This window comes from Phoca vitulina, unplaced genomic scaffold (genome assembly GCF_004348235.1).
Source record: "Phoca vitulina isolate PV1807 unplaced genomic scaffold, GSC_HSeal_1.0 scaffold9, whole genome shotgun sequence".
NCBI lineage: Eukaryota > Metazoa > Chordata > Mammalia > Carnivora > Phocidae > Phoca > Phoca vitulina.
The window spans coordinates 59,918,842-59,946,805 of record NW_022589712.1 but is presented as its reverse complement, the minus strand read 5'-3'; the positions used below and the strand labels follow the sequence as shown (position 1 = coordinate 59,946,805).

The following is a 27,964-nucleotide window of genomic DNA, read 5'->3' as shown; positions in this document are numbered from 1 at the left end:
CAGATTGTGGCAGATTTAATCCTTTGTGTATTTAGAGGAAAACTCTATAGATAATACCTGATAAACCTTTGTGGTATATAATGTAACTCATCACACGAGTTATGTTAAGGGCTAAAAAAGCCTATTTTCTTTAGAGTGTTAGACATCACAGCCAAATTCTACTTAAAACTGAAAAACTTAAGGGCTACAAGTATTCAAGACCTTAGAAATAACTGAATTCCCCCCTTCCACAGTTGAAGAAATTGAGGCTCATAGTGTTTATGTGATTTGCCCAAAATATATTAAGCAGCAGAGTCAGGACAATCCAAGGGATCTAGTATTTCCATTAAACCATGATTAGTACATTTTAGAGACTTCAATAAATGAAAATAGACTTTAATGTATATAAGAGAAAAGCTCCATTTAAATGTAAAGGTTTCCATAAGACAGTATTACAGAACTTGAACCTTATACAATTCCTATGTAAAAATTCCCACATAAAATAAAAAATCTCACCTACTAATTAATTATACTTGGTGTGTTTCTTTGAAGAAACAGTAACTTAGACACTAAAAAAAAATAGACTATGTCTGGGAAGTTCACCTATTGTGTATTATACCATTAGAAACAGATGCTAAAAAAAGACATGTTACAATGGCAGAAAACATATACACTGAGATTCCACACCAGTCTTTATTTATATTTTGGGGCCTTCATGAAACAAATCTCGTAATTACCTCTTCCAAATTACATTTTATTCTCTTAATGGTGTGGTTTACCCCCATTGCACAAAAACAAGTATGATTAACACACTAGAAATATTTTAAAAGAGAACCCCAAGACAGTTTTATTAACCAATTCAGACCAATGATTGTCTCAAAAATTGAATCTATTGATTTTCTGGTGGTGTCATTTTAGATTTCATAACCAAATTATGTATCTATTTAACTTATGTGTGTTAGCATTCACATCCCAAATCATGGAAGCCCTATTTTATAAAATCTTACCACTAAGGTAAACATACTTCATTACATGTCAGTGAAATGATGAATTCTCTAAATTATCCATAAAACCTAAAAAACCCAAATATCTAATTCTAACACTGATGTATCTACTAATAATCACATATATCATGACTGTGTTTTAAAAAATACAGATTTCAATGATAAGAAGCTTGCATATTATGGCAGAGTAAATAAAACTGTCAAATATTATTTTTGGCTCTAGTCATTTGTCTTGCCCAAAAATGTGCGTATCATAGCCAACAGAACTTTTCTGTAGAATTTTATTTTGAAAATAGTTTCACCTGAAGATTGATCTAAAAAACATTTTAAGATATGAAAATGTTATACAACTTATCTATTACAAATTAATCTGATAATTCTGCAATTAGGTACATTGTGTTAGCTCACCTACATAAAAAATATTGCACATTTTCATTTTGTCTCCACATGTGACTGATGTCTAAACTATATAGAATTCCAAACTAAAGTTATTCTGTGAATATCAACTTTATAAATATCAGAACTAAATGCACTGTAAAACAACCATTTTGGTAAACATGCATTTATTCACAGTTGATTTATTTCCTCTAGATAAATGCATAACTGCTCAAAATTATTTAAGAACCTATGTAGAGGTACAAGAGCACACTTAACAAATCTATTTCTACCTTCATTTTGAAGAAACACTGATCTTGGCAAAAGTCTGGCTTATTTTAGAATGAACTATTGCTGGTAAGAAGGCATACTTTAAAACTTTTCCGTGACCTGCACCTGCTCTTTTCAAATTAAAATTTAAAAGTATTTGTTTTCAGAGATGTATCTGACTATTGTGGCATAAGTGAATAATCACATAAAAAGACCCTGAAAGCAGTTGAGCATTTAAATGGCTGCAGAGCCTCATTTTACTTGTAAGTTATGACTGCCTTAAATAGCTAGACCACTCACTGATCATAATTGTAAGAAAGTGACAAAACCAGACCATTTTAATGTCATGAAATTGACACAAACCTGCATAATATAGCACTCCTCCACTGAGCTGAGGTCATATTATACTTTAAAAATATAAATAAATATATTGAATTCTGAGTCTTATTTTTGTAATACCCCCAGTGTTTGAAATATGCTTCTAAAACAGAAGTGGATAACTGCAGAATATAGTTCCAGACTTGACTATTAGTGTCAAACACAATTATTCCTTATAAATGACTCTAATGGTGCACTGGCTTGATTGATTCCAGCAATTTCATTGTACAGAAGTAAACCATACTTTATATACAGAGAATATATTACTTGAAAATCCTCAAAATAGGAAGAAAAGTTTAGAAAGCTGTCAAATGTTTCCAAATGAAAAGTAAAGGTCTATTTTTGGCTCTTTTCCACACCCTTAAAGTTGGAATTTGACAAAAATCCATGGGTACAATTTACAAACTTTGACAAACTATTAAGTTAAAACCATTTTCTTTGGGGAAGATGAGAGGAAGTACCTTTAAAACCTGTTATACAAAATTCCAGCTGCCTTTTTATAAAAGTACGTTCCTTAGATTAAAATCATAAAATTAAGGTGCAAGAGGTTAACAAAAATGAACTGAAGAGCTTTATTGACATCACAGTACATTCAAGAATAATTTTAAGAACATTACAGCTGAAAGAGAATGGCATGTTTATAGTCTTATTAAGCACTATTTTTTGAAAAAAATGTAATACAAAGAAATCCTATTAAGTAACTTGGAGCAGCATTTGGAAAAAGTACACCTATTTACAGATTAAAAAAAAAAAAAAGATTCTGGTTTCACCTACACAGCCACAATGTGCCTCTATAATGAGACAAGCCCTTAAAACTCATGGAATTTTTTAAACATCATGGCATTCTTGCCACATCATTCCTCAGCGTTTACGACGGGGAGGGGTTGTTGATCTGAAAAAAAAAAAGGGAAAAGACAAATTTAAAAATAAAAATGTATTTTACACTAAAGAATCTGCAATTTTTAAATAAATATTATTATACAGGATTTCTAAAATTATTTAAGACTATGATCATTTATCAAGTACCAAACTGAGTTTATTAAAGAGAGAGAGAGAAAGGACACTTTCAACTTTGAATAAATTCAGTCAAATTTTTTTTAAAAATCAGACAAAATACTTTAAAAAGTATACTACCTTGATCGGGACTTAGACTTGTGTTTGCGGCTTGCCTTCTTACCAGACCTTTGAGATTTCTCCATGGATCGCGATCGACTATGTTTAGGCTTCTTAGCCTTCTTTTCTTTGCTACTTCCTGGAGATTCAGAACTGCTCCTTCCACTAGAATCAGAGCCTGAATGTTTTTTGCTATCTTTGGTAGTACTTTTCTTACTATCCTGTCTAGAATCATGTCTGATAATTTTAACAGATATAGAACCACTCCTAGAGAATGTTCTTTCACTTTCTCGTTTCCTTTTTAACCTATCATCCTGACTACTGAACTTAAAATCTTTTTCTTCCCTTTTTTGTTTCTCTTTTCTTTTATCTTGTTCACGTTCCCTTTCTTTGTCTTTCTTTTTCCTATCTTTATCTATACTTCGGCTCCTCTCCTTTTTTCTCTCTTGTTCTTTAGCCTCACCTTTATGCTTATGACTGCTCCCACTAAGATTTCCACGTTGATCATCAATTTTACGCCTATCTCGACTCCTACTGCGACTGGACCGATTGGTTCGCCTATCTCTTGAGCGACTTCTACTTCTACGTCTCTCTCGAGAAGGACTCCGATTTCTTCGTCTTTCTCTTTCAATGCTATTTCTATTAGATCTCCTCCTATCTCTAATCTTTACTCTAGCCCTATTGCTCTCTATTTTAATTCTGCGAGAGTAACTTCTACTTCTACTCCGTCTAGCTTTAACTGTTGGAGATCTACTCCTACTATGTCTTTTTTTCCTTTTAGGAGAAGAAGATCGAGAAGAAGTACGACTACTACCTGAGCTAGAACTGTATGAAGAGCTAGAGACAGTACTACTAGTACTACTAGTTCTGCTATTGCTACTGGAACTACCACTACTAGAACTTCCTGATCTACTCCTTCCTTGTTTCTCTTTTTCTTTATGCTCTTTTTTTGGTTCTAAAACTGACGTAGTTTCATTTGGAGTTCTTTTCTTTTCATTAACCACATCACCGTCTGCTTCTCTTGCTTCTAGTAGTGATAAACTATTTTGCTCTTTATGGATAAATTCATTCATCTCTTTTGTAACCCTTTCTGTTTGTTGCTTTTCTTCTGAAACAGAAAAAGACAAAAATACTATGAAAAGTCAAATGTATAAAGAAAAAAACTCCCAAATTACCAAATTTCAAGCTATTAGATGGTAACAGTAAAACAGCATTCTTCAACAGAAATAGGATACAAGCCACATAAGCAATTCAAAATTGTCTAGTGACTACTTTAAAAAAACAGAGATGAACTTAATTTCAATAGTTTGTTAACCCAATATATCAAAAATATTATCATTTCAACATGTAATAAATTTAAAAGAATACTAAGATATTCTGCCTCATAAAATCTTTCAAATCTATTATGTATTTTATACATACTTACAGCATATTTCAATTTAGGGTTAGCTACATTTCAAATGCTCAATAGCTACCATGTAGTTAGCCATGCTCCTGGACAATACAGCAACAGAGTACCAAAGTGTAAAAGTACATTTGAAGCCATTTGAAAAGATTTCCCTTTTGTCCAATAAGGCAACTTAAAGGTAAGTAAGTAATTTATAGGGAATTTTCAACTGCTAACTCTTAATAATTACCTTCCCAACTGTCCAAGTAGGATTTTTCCAAAAACTTCAAAATACTCTTTCAGTCAGTATTCCTAATATTCCTAATATCATTAAAGAACTACAGTCATATACAATATTTTGCATAAAAAAGCTTCTATTAAGTTCTCTTTTTATTTCCTCAAATATACTAGCTACACATTAAATATCCTAGCAACAAATTACTTTTCAATAGTTTTACAAATTTCAAAAGCCTTTTTCCATTTTGAGAACTTTAGAAAGAAATAAAAATACACTGTATCTTAATTTACAGCTACTGAAATTAACATCTTGCAAAACAAGACAAAGTTTACCTTTTGTAAACTACATATTTTGAATACTACAATTAATTTTGATAAAAACTACAAATAAGCCAAAACTCTTAGTCTCAGTTACATCACATATTATCCATACTCTAACCTTAATTCTATCCTTGATATTGTTAGGTTGGTTAAAAAAATAAAAAGAAACACAATCAAAACTAGACAAAAATTAAGGGAGTCTAAAAGCTATACCTTCCATCTGTTTATCATGTAATAGCTGCTGTTCTTTTTCTTTTCTCCAAAAAGCTTCCTGTTTTTGCCGGATTCGGTGCCGTAATTCCTCATCATCAGTGTCAGATGACTCAGAGCCTCTGTCACTCCTCTCATCTTCACTGTCTCCTGATCCATAACCACCCAGTCCACCTGTGTGCATAAAGCCCAGTCTATCATATGGAAAAGTTATTCTATACACTAAAAAATTTTTAAGGTCCGAGAAGAAAGCTAATTTCTTTTTTAATTGCCTTTTCTTGGAAGAATATGCTTATTCGGGGTGGGGAGGAGTATAAATTTCAATTCTTAAGGTGTTCATAAATCCCTCCTGAAAATTAACAGAATCTCATTCTTTCTGGAGTATTTCATATATTTCTCACCACAAAGGAACCGTGATAATGATTTTGTTTTACTGTTCACCCTAACCAACAAAACCATTTAACAGGGCAATAACAAAGCCTCACTAAAGCACAGTCAATTCAACTACCAATGATCCTAAAAGTATTTCTAAAATTATTTCATTGTTCAAAGCTCAGAAATCCCAGGTAGAATGCAAAGTATTTTTTCCCTAAAAAAATTAGAATACTGTAATTCTCATTGATCAGAAATGGTATGGTGCTAAAACTACTCCCCACCCTGAAGTGACCTAAATAGTAATCATCACAAAATCACATGGGCATTTGGTTCTACCCATTTCTGTTGGTCCCCACAAAGATCAATTTGATATGATGTGGAAAAGGCATGTTTAAGCTTTTATATACCTGAGAATATACCATGCAAAGAGCAAATTATGAACACATCACTACTATTATACAATGATACTATAAGATAAACTCTTTTCCTCTGTGTTAAAACTCGACTTAACTACAACACAATCTAAATAAAGGTGCTTAAAAGCATTAGTGGATAGGTTCCTCCCTAAAGCATGTATGCAATAGTTTTGAAAGTGAGCTTAAATATTATCACAGCTAAATTATGAACTATTACAATTTGCCCCAATAAACTATGAATTAGTCACATTTACAATGATTTATAATAATCCCTCTGTGAATGCTTTAGTCAAAAAAATAGGCAAACCTTTTAGAGACTGATATAACCCTAAGACCTAGGTTTTATAAACTGAGTAGGAACAGTACAGTTTCAAAACAGAACATGTAGAGAGACAAGGTAAGTGTGAGTTTCCCTTTAAGGCCCTCTCACAAATAAGGAAAACACTTACCGAGTCCAGTGAGGGAAGCCAGTGCACTGGACTGTGCCAGCTGTTTTGCAGGAGCTTTGTATCACATCAACAACAGGAACAACATGTTAACACAAATAGCCACGATTTCATAGTCATGAGAGTCTATGGTATTGTTAAATCTACTACTATTGCTGCTTTTTGGGGAGAGAAGAAACATTAAAAACATAACATTCACTTTAAACCAGTAGCATGTCTGGCCTTGAAATTATAATTCTGAAGTGAGCTGAAATTGGTTTATAATGATGAAAAATGTTGACCAGTACATCAAGTATTTTATTTTTGAGGTATGGTCCATAATTTAATTTTCCTTTCAATATATTTTGTGTTACTAAAAATGGGGGGATGGGTGAATTTCTTGCTTCTGTAAGAACTACAAGTGGTAAACTGTGAAAACTGAAGGTTCATAATTCAATTCATTAGTGAAACTGAACTGTATTAGAAGTTATACACCAATACCATGGTATCTATAAAAAAACAAAATCAGGTGAAATAAATTGAACATCAAGAATTTTTCCACTATACATTTTATAGAACAACAGTATAATTGCTAATTTGTGCTCAGGCAAGCTGGGTAAAAGAAAAATATTTGTATAGTTTTAATATGGTGTCTACAAACCTAACCTTTCCTGGAGAGTTAAAACATGCAAGAAGAAAATATTCAAATATCTGCTAGAATTCAGCAAGGACAACCAAAAAAAGTCCAAAATAGCCACCAAAACCAAAACACTCCCAGAAAAACAAAACCAAGAACACCCACAATATACCTTTCGTTGCTTTCCGGTGTGCATCTTTGGCTACATAATAAATTTCTTCATCTGTGACATCTAGTAGAATTTCGGTCAGAAGCATTTTTGTCAGCAACATCTATGAAATGGTATTTTATGTGTTTATATATATTTATGTATATTATTTCTAATTTAATTATTATAGTTACTAATACAGTTTGATATTCTCAAAAAATTTAATGGGCAAAGCCATTTTATAAAACATTTTTAAAGAAGAGATCATATCAACCATTCCAAGGAACTGAGTATCTTGAAAATTATTCTAAAATACAAAAACTGGGGTGCCTGGATGGCTCAGTTGGTTAAGTGTCTGACTCTTGATTTCAGCTCAGGTCATGATCTCAGGGTTGTGAGATCAAGCCCCATGTCGGGCTTCATGCTGGGCGTGGATGGACCCTGCTTAAGATTCTCTCTCCCCCTCGACACCCCTTTTCCCTCTCTAAAAATAAATAAATAAAAATAACAAATTTTTAAAAACCCTGTACATATGTGGTAAGAAATTTAACATTCTACCATTTGATACTCTTTCTCTTCTTCAGTCATCTCTGGTTCACTTTGCTCTTCTTGAGGAACTGGAGATGGACTTCTGGTGACTTTTCCACTACTAGCAGCCTCAACATTTTCAGTGTCTTCATCTTCCTCATCACTATCCTAAACACAAGTAATAGTATGGGTAGCCCAAATTCAGGCTTATAATGTAAAATCATTATTTTACACACTCTATTTTAAAACTCCAAATTAAAAAGACTATGAAACAGATATATAAAAATGAAATTTCTCTCTAAATTACACTTTTATACTACAGACTTCATTTAGTAGTATAAAGTGTTACCTGAAAGGAAATACAAGATTACAAGATAGCTTATGATATTCAATTATTTTAATTACGTCTCAAATTTTTTTCCTTAGTCAATTTTGACTTTATTTTATAAATAACTAGAAATATATCATGCCAAGACTAACTTAATTAATATCCATTATATATGATGGTTCTGAAATGAGCGGCTTGTAAAACTCTGGGTAAGTGGACCACATTTATATTATTCAGTGTAACTTTTAAAACTCTAAGGTATTTACCTAAAATCTTATGACTTAATTTGCTTCTTTTTTGCTATGAAATGCACAGATAAGAAATGAGATGTACTTCAGATGGAAGAAATGCCAGCAGTTTGTTTCTGGCTGTAGGTTTTCAGTCCTACTAAGTAAAAGACAAGGTGATCATTGAAATACTAGTTTGGAAAGACTATTTGAATCAGGGGAAGACTATATGGAACACAAGGCCAAAGGCATTTGGGAAGAGAGGGAAGATAATCTCCAAACAATTTTTTGACACTTAAACCTATTAAATCTGGAAATCCACTATTTCACCTAAAGAGTTAAAAATTACAAAAAAAAAAAAGTGAACTTTAATAGTGGCAGTCTTTTGGTTCTTCTTTGTCTTCAACAAAAACACATCTTTGGCATGGTTCTTTTGTCAAAAGATAAAAGTAACTTATGGCATTTGTGAAATTTAAGCTAAACCAATGTCTGCTTAAATCTAGTTACCCTACTGTCTCCCTGAGATTTATTTCTGAAGCACAAAATGGCCTTGGGAGGCCAACCTATTTCCAGAGTTGCATACTGGCCCATGCTGTGGCTATCATGTCATCTGAGAGCACATTACTGGTAAATAAAAAAATTCCTAACCCACTCAACGCCATCTAAATGATGAAGCTTTAAAGTTAAATTTAACTTTGTTACTTTTAGTGCTCATGTCAGAAACTATTAAAGTTATTACATCCTCTGGTATAAACACACATTTAAATGTTCAAAAAAGGCAGATTTACTCCTCTTTTGCCATTTTAACTTAGTTTTGTCTTATAATCCGCCACTAGGGTATCAGCTGTACTGCAACAAGAAAATAGATTCGTTTCTCAAGGTAAGACCTATCTAGCATCCCACAGAATAATTTCTCTCTGGAAAGAAATGTTTTATAAACTTACTGCCTCTTTTCTCCTTACTCTACCCTCAATAACTACATAAAAACATAATCCTCAAAATACTTACTAAAAGTAATCTCAAGAATATTATACTAATACTTTTCTATAGGCTAAATTAATTTAGTTCAATAATTTTCACATATAAATCACACGGACTTTCATGTTAAGTGATCCTAACACTTACAAATTTACTTCTCTGAGGTAAACGAGGGCCATCTCCTCCTTCAGCATCTTCTGTGGCCTTCTTTTCTTTTTTGGACAATTGTGAACGTTGTTGCTCCATTCTTTCTTTCTCCAACTTCTTCTGCTTTTCGCGTTCCATTTTTTCAAGACCTTCTCGAATCCAAGCTGGAAGAGTCCTGCGTTTTACTGCATCTGTTTCACATGAAAAGAAGTATTTCTAAGTTAAGTAAAAATCATAAATGCATGAGTTCCTTATTCTTGAATTTCTAAAACTTTTTAAGTAAATTAAAGAATCCTGGTGCCACTTGAGTACTTATAACTATTATTCTCCAGTAAGACAGTGGTAAAGCAACCCATTAACCATTATGCTTCTCTTTAAGATCATTTTTAATGACAGCAGTGAATACTGTGTTAATGCTTATAATAAGCCAGGCACTATGAAAGCACATTAAACCATCATCTTGCTTAATTAAAAAAAAAAAAAATCACTATTACTCAATCTCTTTTACAAATAAGAAAACTGAGGCTCATAAAGATTAAGTGATGTGCTCAAAATTAAAGAGACAGTAGTAGTGGGACGCCTGGGTGGCTCAGTTGGTTAAGCGACTGCCTTCGGCTCAGGTCATGATCCTGGAGTCCCGGGATCGAGTCGCGCATCGGGCTCCCTGCTCAGCGGGGAGCCTGCTTCTCCCTCTGACCCTCCCCCTTCTCATGTGCTCTCTCTCTCTCATTCTCGCTCTCTCAAATAAATAAAATCTTTAAAAAAAGAGACGGTAGTAGTGATGTGGGCTAATTCCAAGCCAAACTCTTACACTACACTGCTTCCTAAAATACGAAAACAGAACAGAGTCAAACCAAAGCATAAGTCTATTTTCACCCTGAGAATTCATCTGAACAAGTATGGTTCCGTAAGTTAAAAAAGTTAGAATCTTCTTAAAATGTCTACTTTGTAATAAAAAGTTAAGACTTGAACATTCTGGTCTATTAAGTGTTCGATTTGAATTTCTAGATATAAAGTAGTGTAAGTTTGTAACTTGTCACTAGGCCTAAGTTATGTTAAAAATTTAAATCTTCTCCCAAAATACTTCTGGAAATTTGAAATAATAAAAGGAAAATGAATCTGACATTAGTGTATCAGATGAATGGAGAGTGGAAAGAGACCAGAGACAGAGAACAACTAACAGGTTTTAAAAGGGGGAACTGTTCATAAACTGGCATATATATCAAATTGTCAACATTGAAAAAATATCAAGATGCTATGGCCATGATAAATTTATAATTTATCACAAAATTTGGAGTTTAAGGTAACAATATTTTTTAAAGAAAATTATTCAGAACTTTTTATATTTTATACCAGTATCCTTTTTGTAACTTAAAGGGTTATGACTATAAAATGATAGGGTTTTAAACTATCAATTCCTAACATATCAGAAGTGTGAGAACAATTTAAGATACATGATCAAGAAATCATGCCAACTGTGGTTCACTAAATTTAAATAGCTACCAATTTGTGGAGGCTCCTGCTTCACAGGAAGTGCAATAGGTGATCTCTGCCGATCCCTGAATGATGATGGCCTTTCTCTTCGATTCTGGGGAGGTGCTGGAGGTCCTGGAGGTCCTGGTTGCCAATAAGGAGGATGAAATCCACCTTGCGGTGGACCAAAAGCAGCCCCATGCTGAAAGAGTATTGCAGTTTATTTTTCTTCACATTAATACAATATACTCTCTGGGATACACGTGTGTTATGAACTGGGACAGTAGAAATCCATGTGTGCAGCAAATCCAAGAATTCCATGGTTCTAATATCCACCGATATTTCTGTAGCCCCAAGAACCTAGGCTTACTCTTCTTAAGAAAGATAAAGATTTTCTGCCTATGTAAATGCAAAGAGCCATCTAAACTTCAGCTAGTACACTATTTCCAAGAAGTATAGGAAAGGATATATATATATATGACCTTTTTCATTCTGAATCCATTTATAAACTAGTCCTTCCACTACCAAGAAATTACGTGTCAATTTTTCTGTAACTAGAAAATACAAGAAAAAAATTTTTAAATCAATTCTAAGTTATTTCTTAGGGGAACTTGTTTCTATAATCTTGCAATAAGTATCTATTTTAAACAAAATAAAAGTTATTGAATCATTAAATATTTTTTGCAATTTTGCTATCTTCAGAGGCTTTTCTAAGCCCACTGCCAACAGAGCTCTCTGGCTTGTTAGCATAGGGATCCATCAATAGGGTGTAAGTAGAAGCTCCCTGCCACTACATTTCTTCAAAACCAAACCAAACAAAAACTGTCATATCTGTATACCAAGTATGAGTATACCACATTTATCTGAATATGTATGAATAAAGATTACTCTCAAGGTGAATACTGGTTACATTTATGTCCATTATTAATCTAATTAGTGAAATAATGTGTGAGTTTTTTCAAACTTCTGAATTATGATCGCTCAGTTTATAAGGTAACAACTGCAATCAGTTATTTCAAAATGATACCTAGCACTGCAGTTTAAAGGTGGACCCTTGGCAGAGCAGTTAGAGAAAATAAAGCCCCACATAATGTTACTATTCCCCATAGAGTTCTATGTCCCTAGGAATGAATTAGATGCTACAAAGGAAATTATGTACAATTCCATTAACATGTCATGTCAGAATGGAAAAAAAAAATGACATCACTAGAAGTCGTAATTCTACATAGCAGAAGGAACTGCATTTAGGAAGATACTCTGTTCTTCATGTATTTTATTCATGTCTTATCCATAATCTATTATTGACAAATAATGTATTCAACTACTGTGCATTTTCTAAACTTTATTCAACATTTAAATATACCATTTTGAAATTATTAGAAAACAAAACATCATATAGCTATTGCACTTACACATTTTTCATTTTCTCCAAACTTTTCCCTAACAATCCTTTATATCATTGTCCTAAGCAAATCAAAAACCAGAAAATAAGAATCTAATGATTTTAATACCCAAAAATTGATAACTTTTCTAAGACATAATATACCCTTATCTGTACAAGACTGAAAAGTGAAACACAGATCTTAGGTACTCTTGATGAGACACTTCCAAAGAATGGATTACGTGCACATCTACAATATTAAAGCAACAAAATATCTTTCACCTGATAGTCAAACTGGTTCACTGGCCCCACTGCAAAATTATCGGGTGGTCCACCAAAGTTGTGATTGTTCTGGTTAAATATATGCCTGTTGTCAGGGGCAAATTCCCCACTGTCCTGACTGTTGCTGTCTTCGGAAGGAGGAACAATGTCCATTGGGCCTGGTGTTGGTGGCATCCATGGCTGATCTGGAGGGGGGTGTGGGGGCTGCTGATGCATTCCCCATTCTATTTAGGATTTAGGCATAAAAACATTCAACAGGGGGTTATAACAAAATCAACACAAATTTTTAAGATCTCAAGAAAGATTTTTCAGCAAAGAAACAGATTTAAAAATTTATGACTTCTTGGTCAAATTCCTCTTGTATATCTTAAAAATAAGCAATTAATTAAACTAATAAATAATTCAAATGAGCTAACTCCACTCTAATTCATATCCTAAACATATAGAAATCAAATGCCTGAAATTATTTTTTTTAATAAATGTAACAAAATCCAAAGCAATTTTCTTGTTGAATTTTTCTATTTCTGTTCAATAACAACACCATAAAAAATAACACCTTGAGATTTTATATATAATTTTTTTCTTCCATGAACACATTTATCCTCACAACATCCCTGTGAGGTAGGGAGAAATCAGGTATTATTTCTGCCAATTTAAGGAGGGGAAACTGAGGCACACAGAGGTAAATCACTTGCCCAAGTCACAAAGAAAGCCAGTAGAATAAAGTTGGGGAGTGGGAATGCCAGGGTGAGTCATTTATGAATTTGAACTTGGGAACCAAAACATTTTCAAACTTGGGGAAATTTGGTGTAGCTTCAAGAAAACTAGAAATAAACTACCTCAGAGTATCAAAGATTAGAATATTCATTATTCTTTTAAAAGTGATATTAGAGGATTATCTCCTGAATTTTCCACTCTTACATTGAGAAACAATAATAAGTATCAACAGGGAAAGGGAGATTAAAACTTCACCATCAGCATACTCAAATGTAAGATTCCTCCATAAATGTTTTGAAGTGACTATTAAAAATAATAACACAAGACATGGAAAACTGAACTAGCATCAAGAAATCTAAATCATACTGTGAAGTAAAAAAGCAAACAAACAAACAAAAAAGTAAAACAGATAAAAACTTATGGAAGATCTTCACTATCTGAAAAAAAAGGGAAGAAAAAGATGGGTGGATGGTAGGGGCAGAGTATATTTGACAGACTAATTTGTCACGTAGTGACACAGTATTTCTTTAATTAGAGACTAGACATATTTTGCTCTGCCAGTGCTGCTTCTGAAAAGGCCAGAGGTTGCAACAGAGAGACATAGAATGCTCTCTTCCCTAGATGCCAAGTGAGGTTTCCAGTGTTCCCAGCCCCTGTCAGCCTAGGAATGAAGAACCAAGAAAAGAATCAAACTGAGTGCCACAATGCTAGCAGATTGAGTACAGAATAACTTTAACCACAAAATTAATGAAACTGCCTATTCTTTAAGGAGCATTAATTTCAAGAAGTCATAAAACTAAGCAAATTAAACAGTTTAATTTAATCCACATTTTATTTTAAAAATAGTCCTAAAATCTGGATAACATGAAACAACAAACCTGGTTGCCACATTCTGTTAAAGTTTGAATCCCCTTGAAAATTCCCATGATTGTTTGGACCAGATTCCATTGTAGACATATCTTGTCCATTTGGCATCATTCCTGGTGGCTGTTCTACCATACTTTGCTGCCCTGAAGCTTCTCTTTGGGCAATCCAAGCTTGAGCCAATGCAGCCCAGTCAATCTGGCCTAACATAATTTAACACAGCAGAATTTAGCATTCAGAATTTAAGAGCTAAAAGGAATAGTGCCTCTATGTAAAACAACCATCTCAGTTATTCCTTACTAGAGATTTTAAATACTACAGAATGTTATGGCTGGAAGGATGCTTAGAAAATAACCCATATCCAGGCTACAAAATAATTTAACAACTCTACAAAAACACTTTTAACTGATTTCTAATATTAACTCATAAGAAATTTATCCCTTGTACCTTAGTTTAGTTAGTCTTTTAAAAGTCTTTTCTTTTTTTTTAACTACTGTAAAAACAAACGATCAAACTCACTTCTTCAAACAGGTCCTACCCAGGCCTACACTGGATCTTAAGACAGGAGAAATACAGTTATCTACCCCTGTTCCTCCTCACCATCACCCTTTTTTACTATGGCTCCCTTCTCTAGTCAAAACACATCTCCTTAGTCATTCTTTACTCGAAATGTATTGCCCTGCTATCTTAAAGGTCCTCTTCCCTTCTCCAATATCTATACATAACATTTTAAAATCTAATATTATAAATAAAGGAAACAAAGTAGAATAAGATGTTTTTTCACATCTCATGAAGATTAAACAGGTATTCTCATACATTTTGGTGGAAACATAAACTGGTATAACCCAGGTGGAGCTGAACTTAAGCAATGTGTATCTAAAACTTTTCAAATCTGCAACAGTGATTTAAGAAACCTAGTTCCTCGATTTTTTTTTTCCTCAGCAAATAACTGGACAAGTAACAATGCAATGACATGTATACAAAATTATGGTAATTATTTTAAAAAGTAAAAAGCTACACCCAATCATCCAAAAGTGATTTATTAAATTACAGTATAGTCCTATAAAAGAATGCTATCTATGTAGGTATTAAAAAAAGAAACAATCAGATTAACCCAATAAAAGCAGGGCAGTGGAAAGGGTCATATCAACGAAACAAAATTGGCCATGAGTTTATAACTATTAAAGCTAAATAATAAATGGGGGCTCCCTATATTCTTTTCTACCTCCATATATGCTTGAAATATTCCAAATGATATATATAGCATACCATCACTTGACTATGAGCTACATAGAATTGTAAGATTTGGAATTAACAACAGAAGTATGTTTTACTTAAGCAACACATTTAAGGAAGATTTTTCTCTTTCTTTAGAAAAACAAGAACTAAATCAGTTTTGAAAATGTAAAATATTCATAAAGCTTTCTACTCTTTGGGGAAGTCCTCCAAAGAGAAATCCATTCCCTAATATGTATCCTATAGCTATATTATTTATGAGAAAAGATAAAATTTTGTTCATAAAATGCTCCAATAAATCAATCCCAATTTCATTTCCCTTAATCCCATCGCCTATCTCCCACTCATCTCTATCTCCCCTTCCACAACTTCCAAATTCAATTTGTTTCCTTACTTGGATCCTGCTGGTGCTGGAATGACTGCATCCACTGTTGCTGGTTCAAGGGCCATTGCTGCCAAGGCTGTCCTCCTTGATCCCACATCCTGCCTTTTAAAATATATTTGATTTTCTACCTTTAACAAAATAAACAGTTAAAAAATGAGAATGAGAGTTCTTGAATTTTAAAAGCTCACACATCAAAAATTATCATAGGATGATACAGTTATGTGATTAGAGCTCTAAAATTCTGGTCAACAGGCTGCCAGAGGCTACTGAAATTTTTAGGTTGGCAAGCAAGAGTATAAAATTTCATGTTAATGGTGGTGTCAGAGCTTGATAGCAAGCATAGCTCTAATCAATTTAGCTCAAAAAGATGGGGGAAAAAATCTATTTTTTTCCAATACAGATCTCTGAAAATATAGTTATCTTAAAGATTATAAGGAAAAAAGTGATTTAGTCTCTCCCCAACCAAGACTCCCTACAAAGGGTAACCAAACAACAGTTCCAGCTGAGGAAGGAAAACTCATCCTTACAAATAATTACAGCTAACAAATGCAGAAGTAGAAGAGAATTAGAATGATGATGATGAATGAAATTATGAAACAACTGATTCAGGAAATCTTAAAAGTTGATAGAAAATCAAATTCAAAGGTTGCTGAAATATCACCCCTACAAGACTATCAGGAGTCTCCTCCTGGATATATTATGTCCCCAGAATCACTATGAATATTTTCACCAAATATGTCTAACTGAATCCATTTGAGCTTTTGGATCTCACTTCCAGGATAAGGATAAAGAAATTACAACGAACAAAAGAATGACATAAACTGTATCAAAAGAAACAATCAGACAAATCCAGAAGGTGAGACAGTCTACAAGACCAAGTTTCTTAACATGTAAATAGCATGGAAAACAAAGGGAGAGAGAATATATGTTAGTAACTACTCAATCTAGGTGATAGGTGTGGAGGAGGGGTTTCATCACACTAGTCTACTTTTCTCTAAATTACTTAGAAAACTTTCATAATAAAAAGTTTAAAATTCCTACAAGTCTAGTATATTTGTACGTTATCCAACACTGATATACAACCCTGTTCAAGAACCAATGACAGACATGGTAAGTAGGGTATGTTTCTTCATTTTTAGCATAGAGCAGGCATTAAATAAATTTTTACTAAATGAATCTTTTTAGACGGACCCTTTCCTCTATTCTAAAAACAAGACAAAAGCAAGGCTCAGCACTGCAGGATCACAAAAAATAAAAAAGCCAGATTAATAAGGAAGTAAGAAATACCCACTCAAATAGGACAACTGGCTGTTAAATTCAGTCTCTTAAGAGTTTGCAGCTCTAGTCTTTGCAGCATTCACAGAATGTTACAGAGTTCTATCAATGGCAGATCCTGACCTTTCAACTGAAGAACACTGTAAATTAGGAAAGATGCATTCCTTTGTTACCTTGACTTTCTTAATAGTCAAGTGCACTTGACTTCTAGTTACGCTAATACAGTCTACTATAATGGCATCATTGGAATATGGCAAAATAGAAACTAAGCAGCACCACACATAAGACCAATGACTGGACTGGGTATCAGTTCCAAGCTACATATGCTGCTGCTTCTAATCTCTCTTCAGATTTTCTTTCTTCTCTCCTTTTTCCCCTCTCCTCTTTTTCAATTATGCCTTTAAACACTTTAAAAGCTAAATGACTTACTAGAACCCTTCATAACTTTAATTAAAAGGTAACAATTAACAAAAGAGGAACACCCAGAAGAAATACCAACTGCTATTTTGACTGACCTCAGAGGTTCACCTTCTGTTTAAAATTTAGGTTGATTCAGACTACAGCTTGGAAGCATAGCAGCAAGATTACTTATGCCCTGAGGGGGGGAAAGAAAAATAGTATATGTTTACTCTTAGATTATGAAGAGTTACTAGAATAAAAATAAATTCTAGAGATGCAACATCAAAGTGTGATCATCTCCAAATTAATCTGGAGCTTTTTCTTCCATTAACTTTATAATGAGAAACTATTTACCATTATAAAGTTAAGGGAAATTGGTACATCACAAATAAGAAAGCAAAACTTAACATTTTTTTCCTCTCAAAATATCTTTTTATCTACTGGAAGAACTCATTAATACAAAATAATGTCAAACAATTTAGGTACTGTCATACATGCTGAGAAAAAAGGAACAACAAACATTTGAAAAGACGATCTCATCCACCTGGTATTAACTTAAATGGCACAAAGAAGTAATAAAATGCTTTAATTTAGATTTTTCTATAAAATTCTGATTTTAAAAATTAACACCAGCAAGGTGAAAACAACTTGTCCCTCGAACGTTTGCATTTTATTCCCATTAGATCAACAGCTTTTAAAAGTTGATAGAAAGACAAGTGTATTCTTTTTATCTTCCAGCTTCTTGCACACAGCAGTCACTAAATACCAACTGAGAAAATGAACTGTCTCTGGCTCCTTCTATTTACTTTTAAAGGTTATCGATAAGGAAATGGTTGTATTTATGAGATCCAAAAAGCTGGTGTAAGCATGGTTTGCTGTGTTTTCCAAAGCTCTAATTGTATATCAGAACTCAATGTATGGATTTTTCTGTCATAGGTTATAAACTCATACAATGTAGGCATTATAACTAGCTCTATACAGTGCCTCCTAGAGTTGCAAAGAAATGTGCATTCAGTAAAACCACGTTAATGATGAAAATGATGTGTACTGGGGCGCCTGGGTGGCTCAGTCATTAAGCGTCTACCTTCAGCTCAGGTCATGATCCCAGGGTCCTGGGATTGAGCCCCGCATCGGGCTCCCTGCTCTGCAGGAAGCCTGCTTCTCCCTCTCCCACTCTCCCCGCTTGTGTTCCCTCTCTCGCTGTCTGTGTCAAATAAATAAAATCTTAAAAAAAAAAAAAAAAAAAAGAAAATTATGTGTACTTACTCCCTACCATAATTTCCAATACAGATTTACTTCTCTAAAAATCACTCCAAAGTTACTTTCACTTACTCATGTTTAATGGTTGTCACGAACAACTTGTTCAGTTCTCCTTTTTAGTTTCTGACCATCACCTGTAACCTGGACTTCAGGCACAAGCTCTGGTTGTTGATGCCTACCTAAACCATTCACTAGCTGTATGAACATGGGCAAATTAACCACTCTCTAATTCTCCGTTTTCTCATCTGTAAAACAGAGGACATAGTGTCTACTTCATAGAGTTCTTGTGAGGATTAAATGAGAAACATATGAAAACTCAGCAAAAGAACCTTCAAAAAGTAGTGCTTAATATCACCACAAAGACTTTCTCAGTATCATTTTTGATAGCACTCCTCAAGTTTACAAATGGGCTGGGGGGGGGGGGAGCGTGGGGTTGGTAATCAAGCCAAGCCATTTTTACTCAACTCTTTTTTCTTCTTTAAAAGCAATTTGAGACTTGGGGCGCCTGGGTGGCTCAGTCGTTAAGCATCTGCCTTCGGCTCAGGTCATGATCCCAGGGTCCTGGGATCGAGCCCCACATCGGGCTCTCTGCTCAGCGGGGAGCCTGCTTCTCCCTCTCCCACTCCCCCTGCTTGTGTTCCCTCTCTTGCTGTGTTTCTCTCTGTCAAATAAATAAATAAAATCTTTAAAAAAAAAAAAAAAAAATCTTTAAAAAAAAATAAAAAAAATAAAAAATAAAAGCAATTTGAGACTTAACCAGATTTCATTTTATCTTTGGAAAAATATCTTCCTGTCCCTACCTTTCACAAGATCATAAATTGAAGCTTTTATTATTTAAAAATAAAAGAAGAAACTTCAAAAGTTTTCCTATGCTCAATAAGTTTTTACTTGCATATTTTCAACAGACTGATTTGTATTACTTGTAGCCATTTTTGTTTGTTGAAACCAGTCACTTCTACTTTTACTATGTTTTCCAAGGCTTCTTAACCCCAAGTTTTTATGGAAGCTACTATTCATATACAGTGTTTAATACACTTAGGCTGAGAAAAATACGAAAAGAGATGCAAAATTGTGAGAAACAGAATGGAATAAAAACATAGCAAAGAAGGTGACAGTAAAAGTCAAAGAAGAAGTTAGGAGGTATTTAATAAAATGCTTCAATTAAGTCTGCAGTTGAGAAACTTGACTTGGCCACAGAGGATGAGTGTTGAATGAGGGAGTAGGTAAAATACCCAATAGTCTTTTGTGGAGACAATTTAGCGTTACCGTATTTTAGCAAAATTGTAAATGCACATCCCTCTGAACTAGCAATTCCACTTAAAGAACTTAAACCATAGAGGAGTATACTCACCAGATTACCCAAAAACCTGCAACATGTTTATAACTGGGAACATCTGCTTTTAAGGTCACTTTTAAGGCAGAGATAAAAGTAAACCATACAGTCAATTGTTATTCAGCCATTACAATGAGTTAGATGGACTTTCATATAAAAGTCTTCTAAACTGCCTTAAGAAGTGAAAAAAACTAGGGTGCCTGGGTGGTTCAGTCATTAAGCATCTGCCTTCAGCTCAGATCATGGATCCCAGGGTCATGGGATCAAGCCCCGCATCAGGCTCCCTGCTTGGCGGGAAGCCTGCTTCTCTCTCCCCCACTCCCCCTCATGTTCCCTCTCTCGCTGTGTCTGTCAAATAAATAAATAAAATCTTTTAAAAAAGTGTGATACACTATGAATAATGATCCCACTTGAGATTTTTTTCTTATTAGGAATGCAATTTAGGGGCACCTGGGTGGCTCAGTCAGTTGGGCATCTGCTTTCGGCTCAGGTCATGGTCCCAGGACCCTGGGATCCAGCCCCACGTTGGGCTCCCTGCTCAGCAGGGAGCCTGCTTCTCCCTCTCCCTCTCCCCCTGCTTGTGCTCTCTCTGTGTCAGATAAATAAATAAAATCTTAAAAAAAAAAAAATGCAATTTAGGGGTGCCTGGATGGCTCAGGGTCCTGGGAGCAAGCCCAGCGTCAGGCTCCCAGCTCATCAGAGAGCCTCCCTCTCCCTCTACTGCTCCCCCTGCTTGTTCTCTAATAAATAAATAAAATCTTTAAAAAAAAAAAAAAAAGAATGCAATTTAGGGGCGCCTGGATGGCGCAGTCACTTCTGACTCTTGGTTTCTGCTCAGGTCATTATCTCAGGGTTCTGGGATCAAGCCCCATGTGAGGCTCCACGCTCAGTGCAGTCTGCTTAAGATTCTCTCTCCATCTGCCCCTCCCTGCCCCCCCCACTCTCTCTCTCTAATAAATAAATCTTAAAAAAAAAAAAAAGAATGCAATTTAGTATAGAAAATTCCTAAAATTACAAAAAAAGTTTAAAAACTGGTAAGCTCTAGGAAGTAAAAACAGAGATCAGGAAATGTTAATTATTTTATATCTTTGTATTCTTTGAATGATTTTACCATGAGTATTTTTATTTTTTTTAAAAGATCTTTTTGAGAGAGAGAGCGAGAGCAAGCAGGAGAGAACAGAGGGAGCGGGACAAGCAGACTCTGCGTTGAGGGCAGAGCCTGATGTGGGGCTCAATCCCATACGCCTGAGACCATGACCAGCCAAAACCAAGAGTTGGATGCTTAATTGACTGAACCACCCAGATGCCCCATGAGTGTGTCTTTTTATTTTTTTTTTTAAAGATTTTTATTTGTCAGAGAGAGAGAGCACACAAGCAGGTGGAGAGGCAGGCAAAGGGAGAAGCAGGATCCCCAGTGAGCAAGGAGCCCAATGTGGGACTCGATCCCAGGACCCTGGGATTATGACCTGAGCCAAAGGCAGATGCTTAACCGACTAAGCCACCCAGGTGGTGTCCCAAGTGTGTATTTTTAAAAAATAAGTCTAGAGGCAGTGTGCACCTAATCTCAGCTGGTCCGCCCGAGACCCCAAGTGCCAACCCTATTCCCCCGTGCGGTCCCATTTCCGCTCCAACAAGATGAAAGAAACTATCATGAACCAGGAGAAACTCGCCAAACTGCAAGCACAAGTGCGCACTGGTGGGAAAGGAACTGCTCGCCGAAAGAAGAAGGTGGTTCATAGAACGGCTACAGCAGATGATAAAAAATTTCAGTTCTCCTTAAAGAAGTTAGGGGTAAACAATATCTCTGGTATTGAAGAAGTGAATATGTTCACAAACCAAGGAACAGTGATCCACTTTAACAACCCCGAAGTTCAGGCATCACTGGCAGCGAACACTTTCACCATTACAGGCCATGCTGAGACAAAGCAGCTGACAGAAATGCTACCCAGTATCTTAAACCAACTTGGTGCAGACAGTCTGACTAGTTTAAGAAGACTGGCTGAAGCTCTGCCCAAACAATCTGTGGATGGAAAAGCACCACTTGTTACCAGAGAGGATGATGATGATGAAGTTCCAGATCTTGTGAAGAATTTTGATGAAGCTTCCAAGAATGAAGCAAACTGAATTGAGTCAACTTCTGAAGAACATAAAACTTGAAGAAGTTACTGGGAGCTACTATTTTACATTATGACTGCTTTTTAAAATTTTGTTCGTGGATCCGATAAAATCTAGATCTCTAATATTTTTAAGCCCAAGCCCCTTGGACACTGCAGCTCTTTTCAGTTTTTGCTTATACACAATTCATTCTTTGCAGCTAATTAAGCTGAAGAAGCCTGGGAATAAAGTTTGAAACAAGGTTAATAAAGTTCTTTGCCTAGGAGAAAAAAAAAAAAGTCTAGGGGCGCCTAGGTGGCTCAGTCGTTAAGCGTCTGCCTTCGGCTCAGGTCATGATCCCAGGGTCCTGGGATCAAGCCCTGCCATCGGGCTCCCTGCTCCGCGGGAAGCCAGCTTCTCCCTCGCCCACTCCCCCTGCTTGTGTTCCCTCTCTCGCTGTGTCTCTGTCAAGTAAATAAAATCTTTAAAAAAAAATAAAAATAAAAAAAATAAATAAAAATAAGTCTATAGATCTTTAAAGAATCAAAGGAAGCTGATCAGCACAGTCATTGATACAGGCAATAAACATCACACAAGTAATATAACCATGAGACTTTGGACAAATTAGGTGACCTCTGTCTCATTTTCTTATGAAGGATTTGGAGTAAATTTCTATAATCTAGTCCAAAAAGGGTATCTCTGGTCATGAGAATAAAATATAGAGTTATACTGAATTTTGTAAAGGAACAGATTTTAAGAAAAGACTTAGTATACTCAAATATTTAATATAAACTTTTATATGTTTCAGCATTTAGCACAATGCTTGATAATGGATTTCATCAATTAATTCTTGATTAAAGAACATGACTGATTATACGTGATTTGATAGAAAGGATTCAGAAACCCCACACTTTCTTCATCTTCACCATATAATCTTCTTTACTAATAAACATAACTGCAAAATCTGGAAAACAGGAATATGAAGGCACATATGGCAATAATAAAAAAATTTATCTTGTAATTTCAGTATTTTTCAATGAAATAACAGCCCTATATCCTAACAGCCTTGTAGCTTTAAAACTGACATTTAAACATTGGTTTAATAATGACTTAGAAAATACTGATAACTGTGAGTGATACGTACATTAGGGTTCACTACACTCTACTTTTGCACTGTTTGAAAATTTCCATAATAAGTTAAAGATGATGCAGTATACAGTTATAGAGACTTACAATGAATTTTCATTTTTTTTTCTTTCCCCAAACAAGATCTTCTTTAGGGCAGAGTCTTATAATTATTTGAATTCTCCATGGTGCTTTGCCCATATTAAGTAGTGAAATACTTTACTCTTCACTAAAATTTATTAACAAGTAAGTACACTAATATTCAATGAAGAAAGTAACATTTATTACTGCTATTCTGATTTTATAACATCAAAAATCAACTCCAAGTTATTTGTCCTTCCTTTAGCCTTAATTTTAAAGATCTCAGGCTCAACTCAAATTTGGAAAATTTGATTATAGATCAGCCAGGCTGGAAGCCTTTTCCTTTATGGGATTAAATTAACTGCTATTTCCTTGGAAACAACTGGGATTTAGGAAAAATTGAAAGACCAATAACCACGGTTTGCATCCGATCATCCAAGTTATCACATATGGCTGGAAAAATCTAGTTTCTGACTATGACCAGTGTTATGGATTGAACTGTGTCCCCTTAAAAAAGGTATGTTTAAGTCCTAGCCACACTCCCATAAACTATGAATGTGACCTTATCTGGAAATAGGGTCTCTGCAGATGTATTCAAGATGTGAGGTCACACTGGATTAATGTAGGTCCTAATCCAATGATTGGTGTTTTTATTAGAGACACAGACACACACAGGGAGAACACCATTATGACCACAGAAGCAGAGACTGGAGTGACGTGTCTACAGCCAAGGAAAACCAAGGACTGCTGGGAACCACCAGGCGCTAGAAGGAGACAAAGGGGCAAGGAAGGATCTTCCTCTAAAACAGGGGTGGGGAGTTGGGAGTGGAGCAAGCATGGCCCTGCAGAAACCTTTATTTCAGACTTCTGGCCCAGAGAACTGTGAAAGAATAAATTTCTGTTGTTTTAGGCCACTCAGTTTGTGGTAATTTGTTATAGTATCCCTAAGAAACTAACACAATGAGAAATGATCATCATTTATCTTATCATTTCTTAGATGACTCTGTATTAAAATATTGCTCTGGGGTTCTTTTTTTTTTTTTTTTAAAGATTTTATTTATTTGGGAGACATAATGAGAGAGAGAGAGCGAGCATGAGAGGCGGGAGGGTCAGAGGGAGAGGAGCCTGATGCAGGACTCGATCCTGGAACTCCAAGACCTGAGCCGAAGGCAGTTGCTTAACCAACTGAGCCACCCAGGCGCCCTGCTCTGGGGTTCTTAAAATTACTTGTTTAAATGACAATCATTAATATTTGCAAAAGTCCTCTCATAAACCGAGAAAGATGAATGAGGATGAAAATGTAGTGTTTTGTTTTAAAGCATTTAGCATCAAAAAAATAAGGGGCACTTGGGTGGCTCAGTCGGTTAAGCATCAACTCTTGATCTCAGCTTAGGTCATGATCACAGGGTTGTGAGATGGAGCCCCGCATCAGGGTCCACACTGGAGGGCATGGAGCCTACTTAAGATTCTCTCCCTCTTCCTCTGCCCCTCCTCTCCTTGTGTGTGTGTGGGGGGGGGGGGGCATGCGTGCATGTGCATGCACTCGCCCTCTCTCTAAAAAAAAAATAAATAAAGCACTTAAGCATTAACTGCAAAATCAGAGATACAGAAACACATCTATGCTTTGATCCATATGGTGAAATGTTTCTCACATCACATACACAGTTTAAAAACCACAAAATGCAACAAACTTCTTCTCCCCTGCCATTTCAACCCTACATACCAGCTGACTGACCTCAAAGTCAAAAGGAATTAATTTGTTCAATTCAGGTTAGGTGGAAATGGCCCCAGTAAAGGCTAACCTTATAATCATGTGAAATGTAGTAAAAAAAAAAAAAAAAAAAAAAAAACTTTTGCTACTTGATGGGACACAAATTTTAGTATATATTTAAATACTTTGCAGCTTGTAGATCAGAAGAGGCACTCAAAAAACACTGGAGAATTGGATAGTTTGGATACAGATACAAAAAAAAGTAATAATTGAAAAATAAATGTATGGAGAGCAAGCGAGCCTAAAGGAAACAACACCCCAGTAGCAGAAAGCACACATATCTTGGTTCTAATACCACTCTCCAATAAAAGGAATCAGAATCCTTAGAGAAATAACTGATTCTTCAGACTGAGATAAAAAAAATATACAGAAAGTCTGGAGCATCTTATAGTGCCAAGAAGTGCTAAAAAAAATTTTTTTTTAATTAAAAAATTAAAAGGATGGGGGCATTTCACTGTAGACAACTGAAAGAGCTCCCAATGTCCAAAGCTGGAACAATTTGAGCAACAAAATAAAGTTAACATTGGCTTATAACACAAATTATACATAAATATCTCATGTGTCCATACTGATATAAATAAATGATTAAGTAAATTGGCAGGGACAGACAAATCTCCCATGCAGAGGAATTCCAAATAAATTATGTAGATACTCCACCCTAAAGGAGGGAGAACATAACTCTCTAATCCTCAAATGTAGACTGTGCAAAAGGACTTCCTTCCAATGAGTACAGTATGGAAAGGAGGAGGTGGATAGAAAAGAGTAATCTTACAGTGGAGAAACTTGACAAACACTACTTTAAGGAGGTGATCAAGGTCAATACCAACGTGATAAATCACATTCATATTACATACCCTTGATAGGATATTCTGAAAAAGGCACTGCTCCTCTGCAATCTTCCTCTCCAAAACCCCTACTGCCAGTCTTACCATGAGAAAAACATCAAATTCCAGTAGGAGGGCACGCTACAATACACCTGACCAGTAATCCTCAAAACTGTCAAGGTCACTGTATTAAGTTTGCTAGGGCTGCCATAACAAACTACCACACACTGGGTAGCTTAAAGAACAGAAATTTATTTCCTCATAGTTCTAGAGGCTAGAAGTCCAAGATTGAACTTGGACAGCAGGGTTGGTTTCATTTGAAGGCCTCGCTCTTTGACTTATAGATTGCTGTCTTCTACATCTTTATATGGTCTCCCCTCTGTGTCCTAATCTCTTCTTATAAGGACACCAGTCATAAGGGATTAGGGCCTACCATAATGACTTCATTTTACTTCTTTAAAGACCCTATCTCCACATATGGCTACTTCTGAGGTACTGACTTCAACATATGAATTTTGGAGGGACACAATTCAGCCTGTAACAGTCATCAAAAACTAAGAAAGCGTGAAAACTGTCACAACCAAAAGAAAGCTAAGGACACATGACAACTTAACATCTATCCTAAATGGAATCCTGGGACAGAAAAAAACATTAGGTTAAAACTCAGGATATACGAACAAACTACAGACTTTAGTTAATAATAATTTGTCAATATTAGTCATTAATTGTAACAGATATATCATACTGACCTATACTAATAATAAACTGTGTGTGTGTAAGGCGGGGGTGTTTATATGGGAACTCTGTACCATCTGCTCCATTTTTCTGTAAATCTAAAACGGTTTTTAAAAATAAAGTCTATTAATAATTTTTAAAAAAATATAGTCTCATGAACATCTTCAAAGAACCGGTTTACTGTTACTATCCCTATAGCCCCACGATAGTCCTACAAGTGACTCTTTGGTGTTCAAGTTTGTTTTCACTTTTTCTTAGCTGCACTCAAGTCACAAATTCCAAGTTTATTTTGCTCTTCTATGAATTAGCCATCAACAATCAAAACCTGTCGAACGCCCATGATGTTCAGATAACAATATTCACCACAAGGTAACACAACTGAAATGTTGGATATACTCTTCCCTCGTGAACCTTAACACATAATGTCCATCACTGGATAAAAACACAAAATTACAAACTAGGGAACCTAATTGTAGTTAACAGGACGCATTTGCCCTTGGCTGCGCCTGCGTAGTCGAACTGCACAGCGCAAAAGGTCCAGGTCCGGCCCCCGCCTCCTCGGCCCCCTAGCACCCCCTCCCCATAAGGGGGTTCCCACTGCGCACGCGCAGTGCTTAACGGCCGGTCAGGAGCCCAACAATTAGTCCCTTCTCACCCGAGAGAAAACTCTCATAGTTAAGAGGAAGGGGTCGTGAGCATTCTCGTTAATAACAGCATTTCCTTTTCACTGAGAGCACAGCTCTGACTCACCAAGTCGGGCGGACACCGCCGCTTTAAGGAGATGAGGTTCCAGCGGTCGCGCCAAGCAGCGTACGCAGCCTACGTGTTTAAGTTATGCTAGCTTCGCCACAGAAACCAAGAAGGCTGTAATGGCCTGCGAAGTCCCCACGCGTAATTGTTCTCCACCACTTACCCACTCTGGTTCCGGAACACCGTTGTCGCCACCGTTCCTGCAATACCTCTCCAAACCTTTCGATGCTTCTACTTCTTCACGAACAAGACAAGATGGCGCCCGATTGGTTGCACCCGGAAGTGAATAATAATAACATCCGCTTGTCATCTGAAGCCATATTGTCCCCTGGCCTGGTCTTTGAGCACGTGACTATACCCAGTTAACTTGTCTCGATGCCATTTTTGTTTTGGGCAAAGCCCCCGGCACTTCGTAGTCAACACCGTGCAAGTGTCTGAACATTCCTGTAGGGTACCTTTTGAGTCATGCTGAACCCGTTTTCATCTTTACAATAGC

General features: G+C 35.6%; 2 protein-coding genes across 4 annotated transcripts; one reads left to right on the top strand and one right to left on the bottom strand.

The window, feature by feature from the left end:
- Positions 1 to 13: 13 nt before the first annotated feature.
- On the bottom strand, positions 14 to 27,742 carry PNISR (PNN interacting serine and arginine rich protein). Of its 3 annotated transcripts, XM_032408184.1 has the most exons (13): positions 27,632 to 27,742; positions 17,612 to 17,691; positions 15,831 to 15,949; positions 14,215 to 14,403; positions 12,620 to 12,843; positions 10,987 to 11,158; positions 9,484 to 9,674; positions 7,834 to 7,971; positions 7,300 to 7,399; positions 6,515 to 6,568; positions 5,278 to 5,448; positions 3,141 to 4,227; positions 14 to 2,898 (listed from the first exon to the last, which is right to left on the bottom strand). In XM_032408184.1, the coding sequence occupies exons 3-13, from the start codon at positions 15,916 to 15,918 to the stop codon at positions 2,868 to 2,870; spliced, it is 2,445 nt and encodes an 814-aa protein (XP_032264075.1). In that variant the 5' UTR covers positions 15,919 to 15,949; positions 17,612 to 17,691; positions 27,632 to 27,742; the 3' UTR covers positions 14 to 2,867. The 3 variants fall into 3 exon arrangements, with proteins under 3 accessions (XP_032264075.1, XP_032264076.1, XP_032264077.1); XM_032408185.1 differs by lacking the exon at positions 17,612 to 17,691 and having other exon boundaries at positions 27,632 to 27,729; XM_032408186.1 differs by lacking the exons at positions 14 to 2,898; positions 3,141 to 4,227; positions 5,278 to 5,448; ... (4 more) ...; positions 10,987 to 11,158; positions 12,620 to 12,843 and adding an exon at positions 12,850 to 13,997.
- On the top strand, positions 21,607 to 22,212 carry LOC116634642 (transcription factor BTF3-like). The gene has a single exon (XM_032408187.1). The coding sequence runs from the start codon at positions 21,724 to 21,726 to the stop codon at positions 22,210 to 22,212; it is 489 nt and encodes a 162-aa protein (XP_032264078.1). The 5' UTR covers positions 21,607 to 21,723.
- Positions 27,743 to 27,964: the final 222 nt, after the last annotated feature.

Bases quoted from the DNA above. Each gene is read 5' to 3' on its own strand.
- PNISR (XM_032408184.1), bottom strand. From the start codon at position 15,918: ATGTGGGATCAAGGAGGACAGCCTTGGCAGCAATGGCCCTTGAACCAG. The intron at 11,159-12,619 runs GTGAAAGATATT...ATACTCTTTCAG, and splicing joins TGAACCAGTTTGACTATCAG to CATGGGGCTGCTTTTGGTCC. The intron at 6,569-7,299 runs GTATATTGTGGG...TGTGATACAAAG, and splicing joins ACACCGGAAAGCAACGAAAG to CTCCTGCAAAACAGCTGGCA.
- LOC116634642 (XM_032408187.1), top strand. From the start codon at position 21,724: ATGAAAGAAACTATCATGAACCAGGAGAAACTCGCCAAACTGCAAGCA.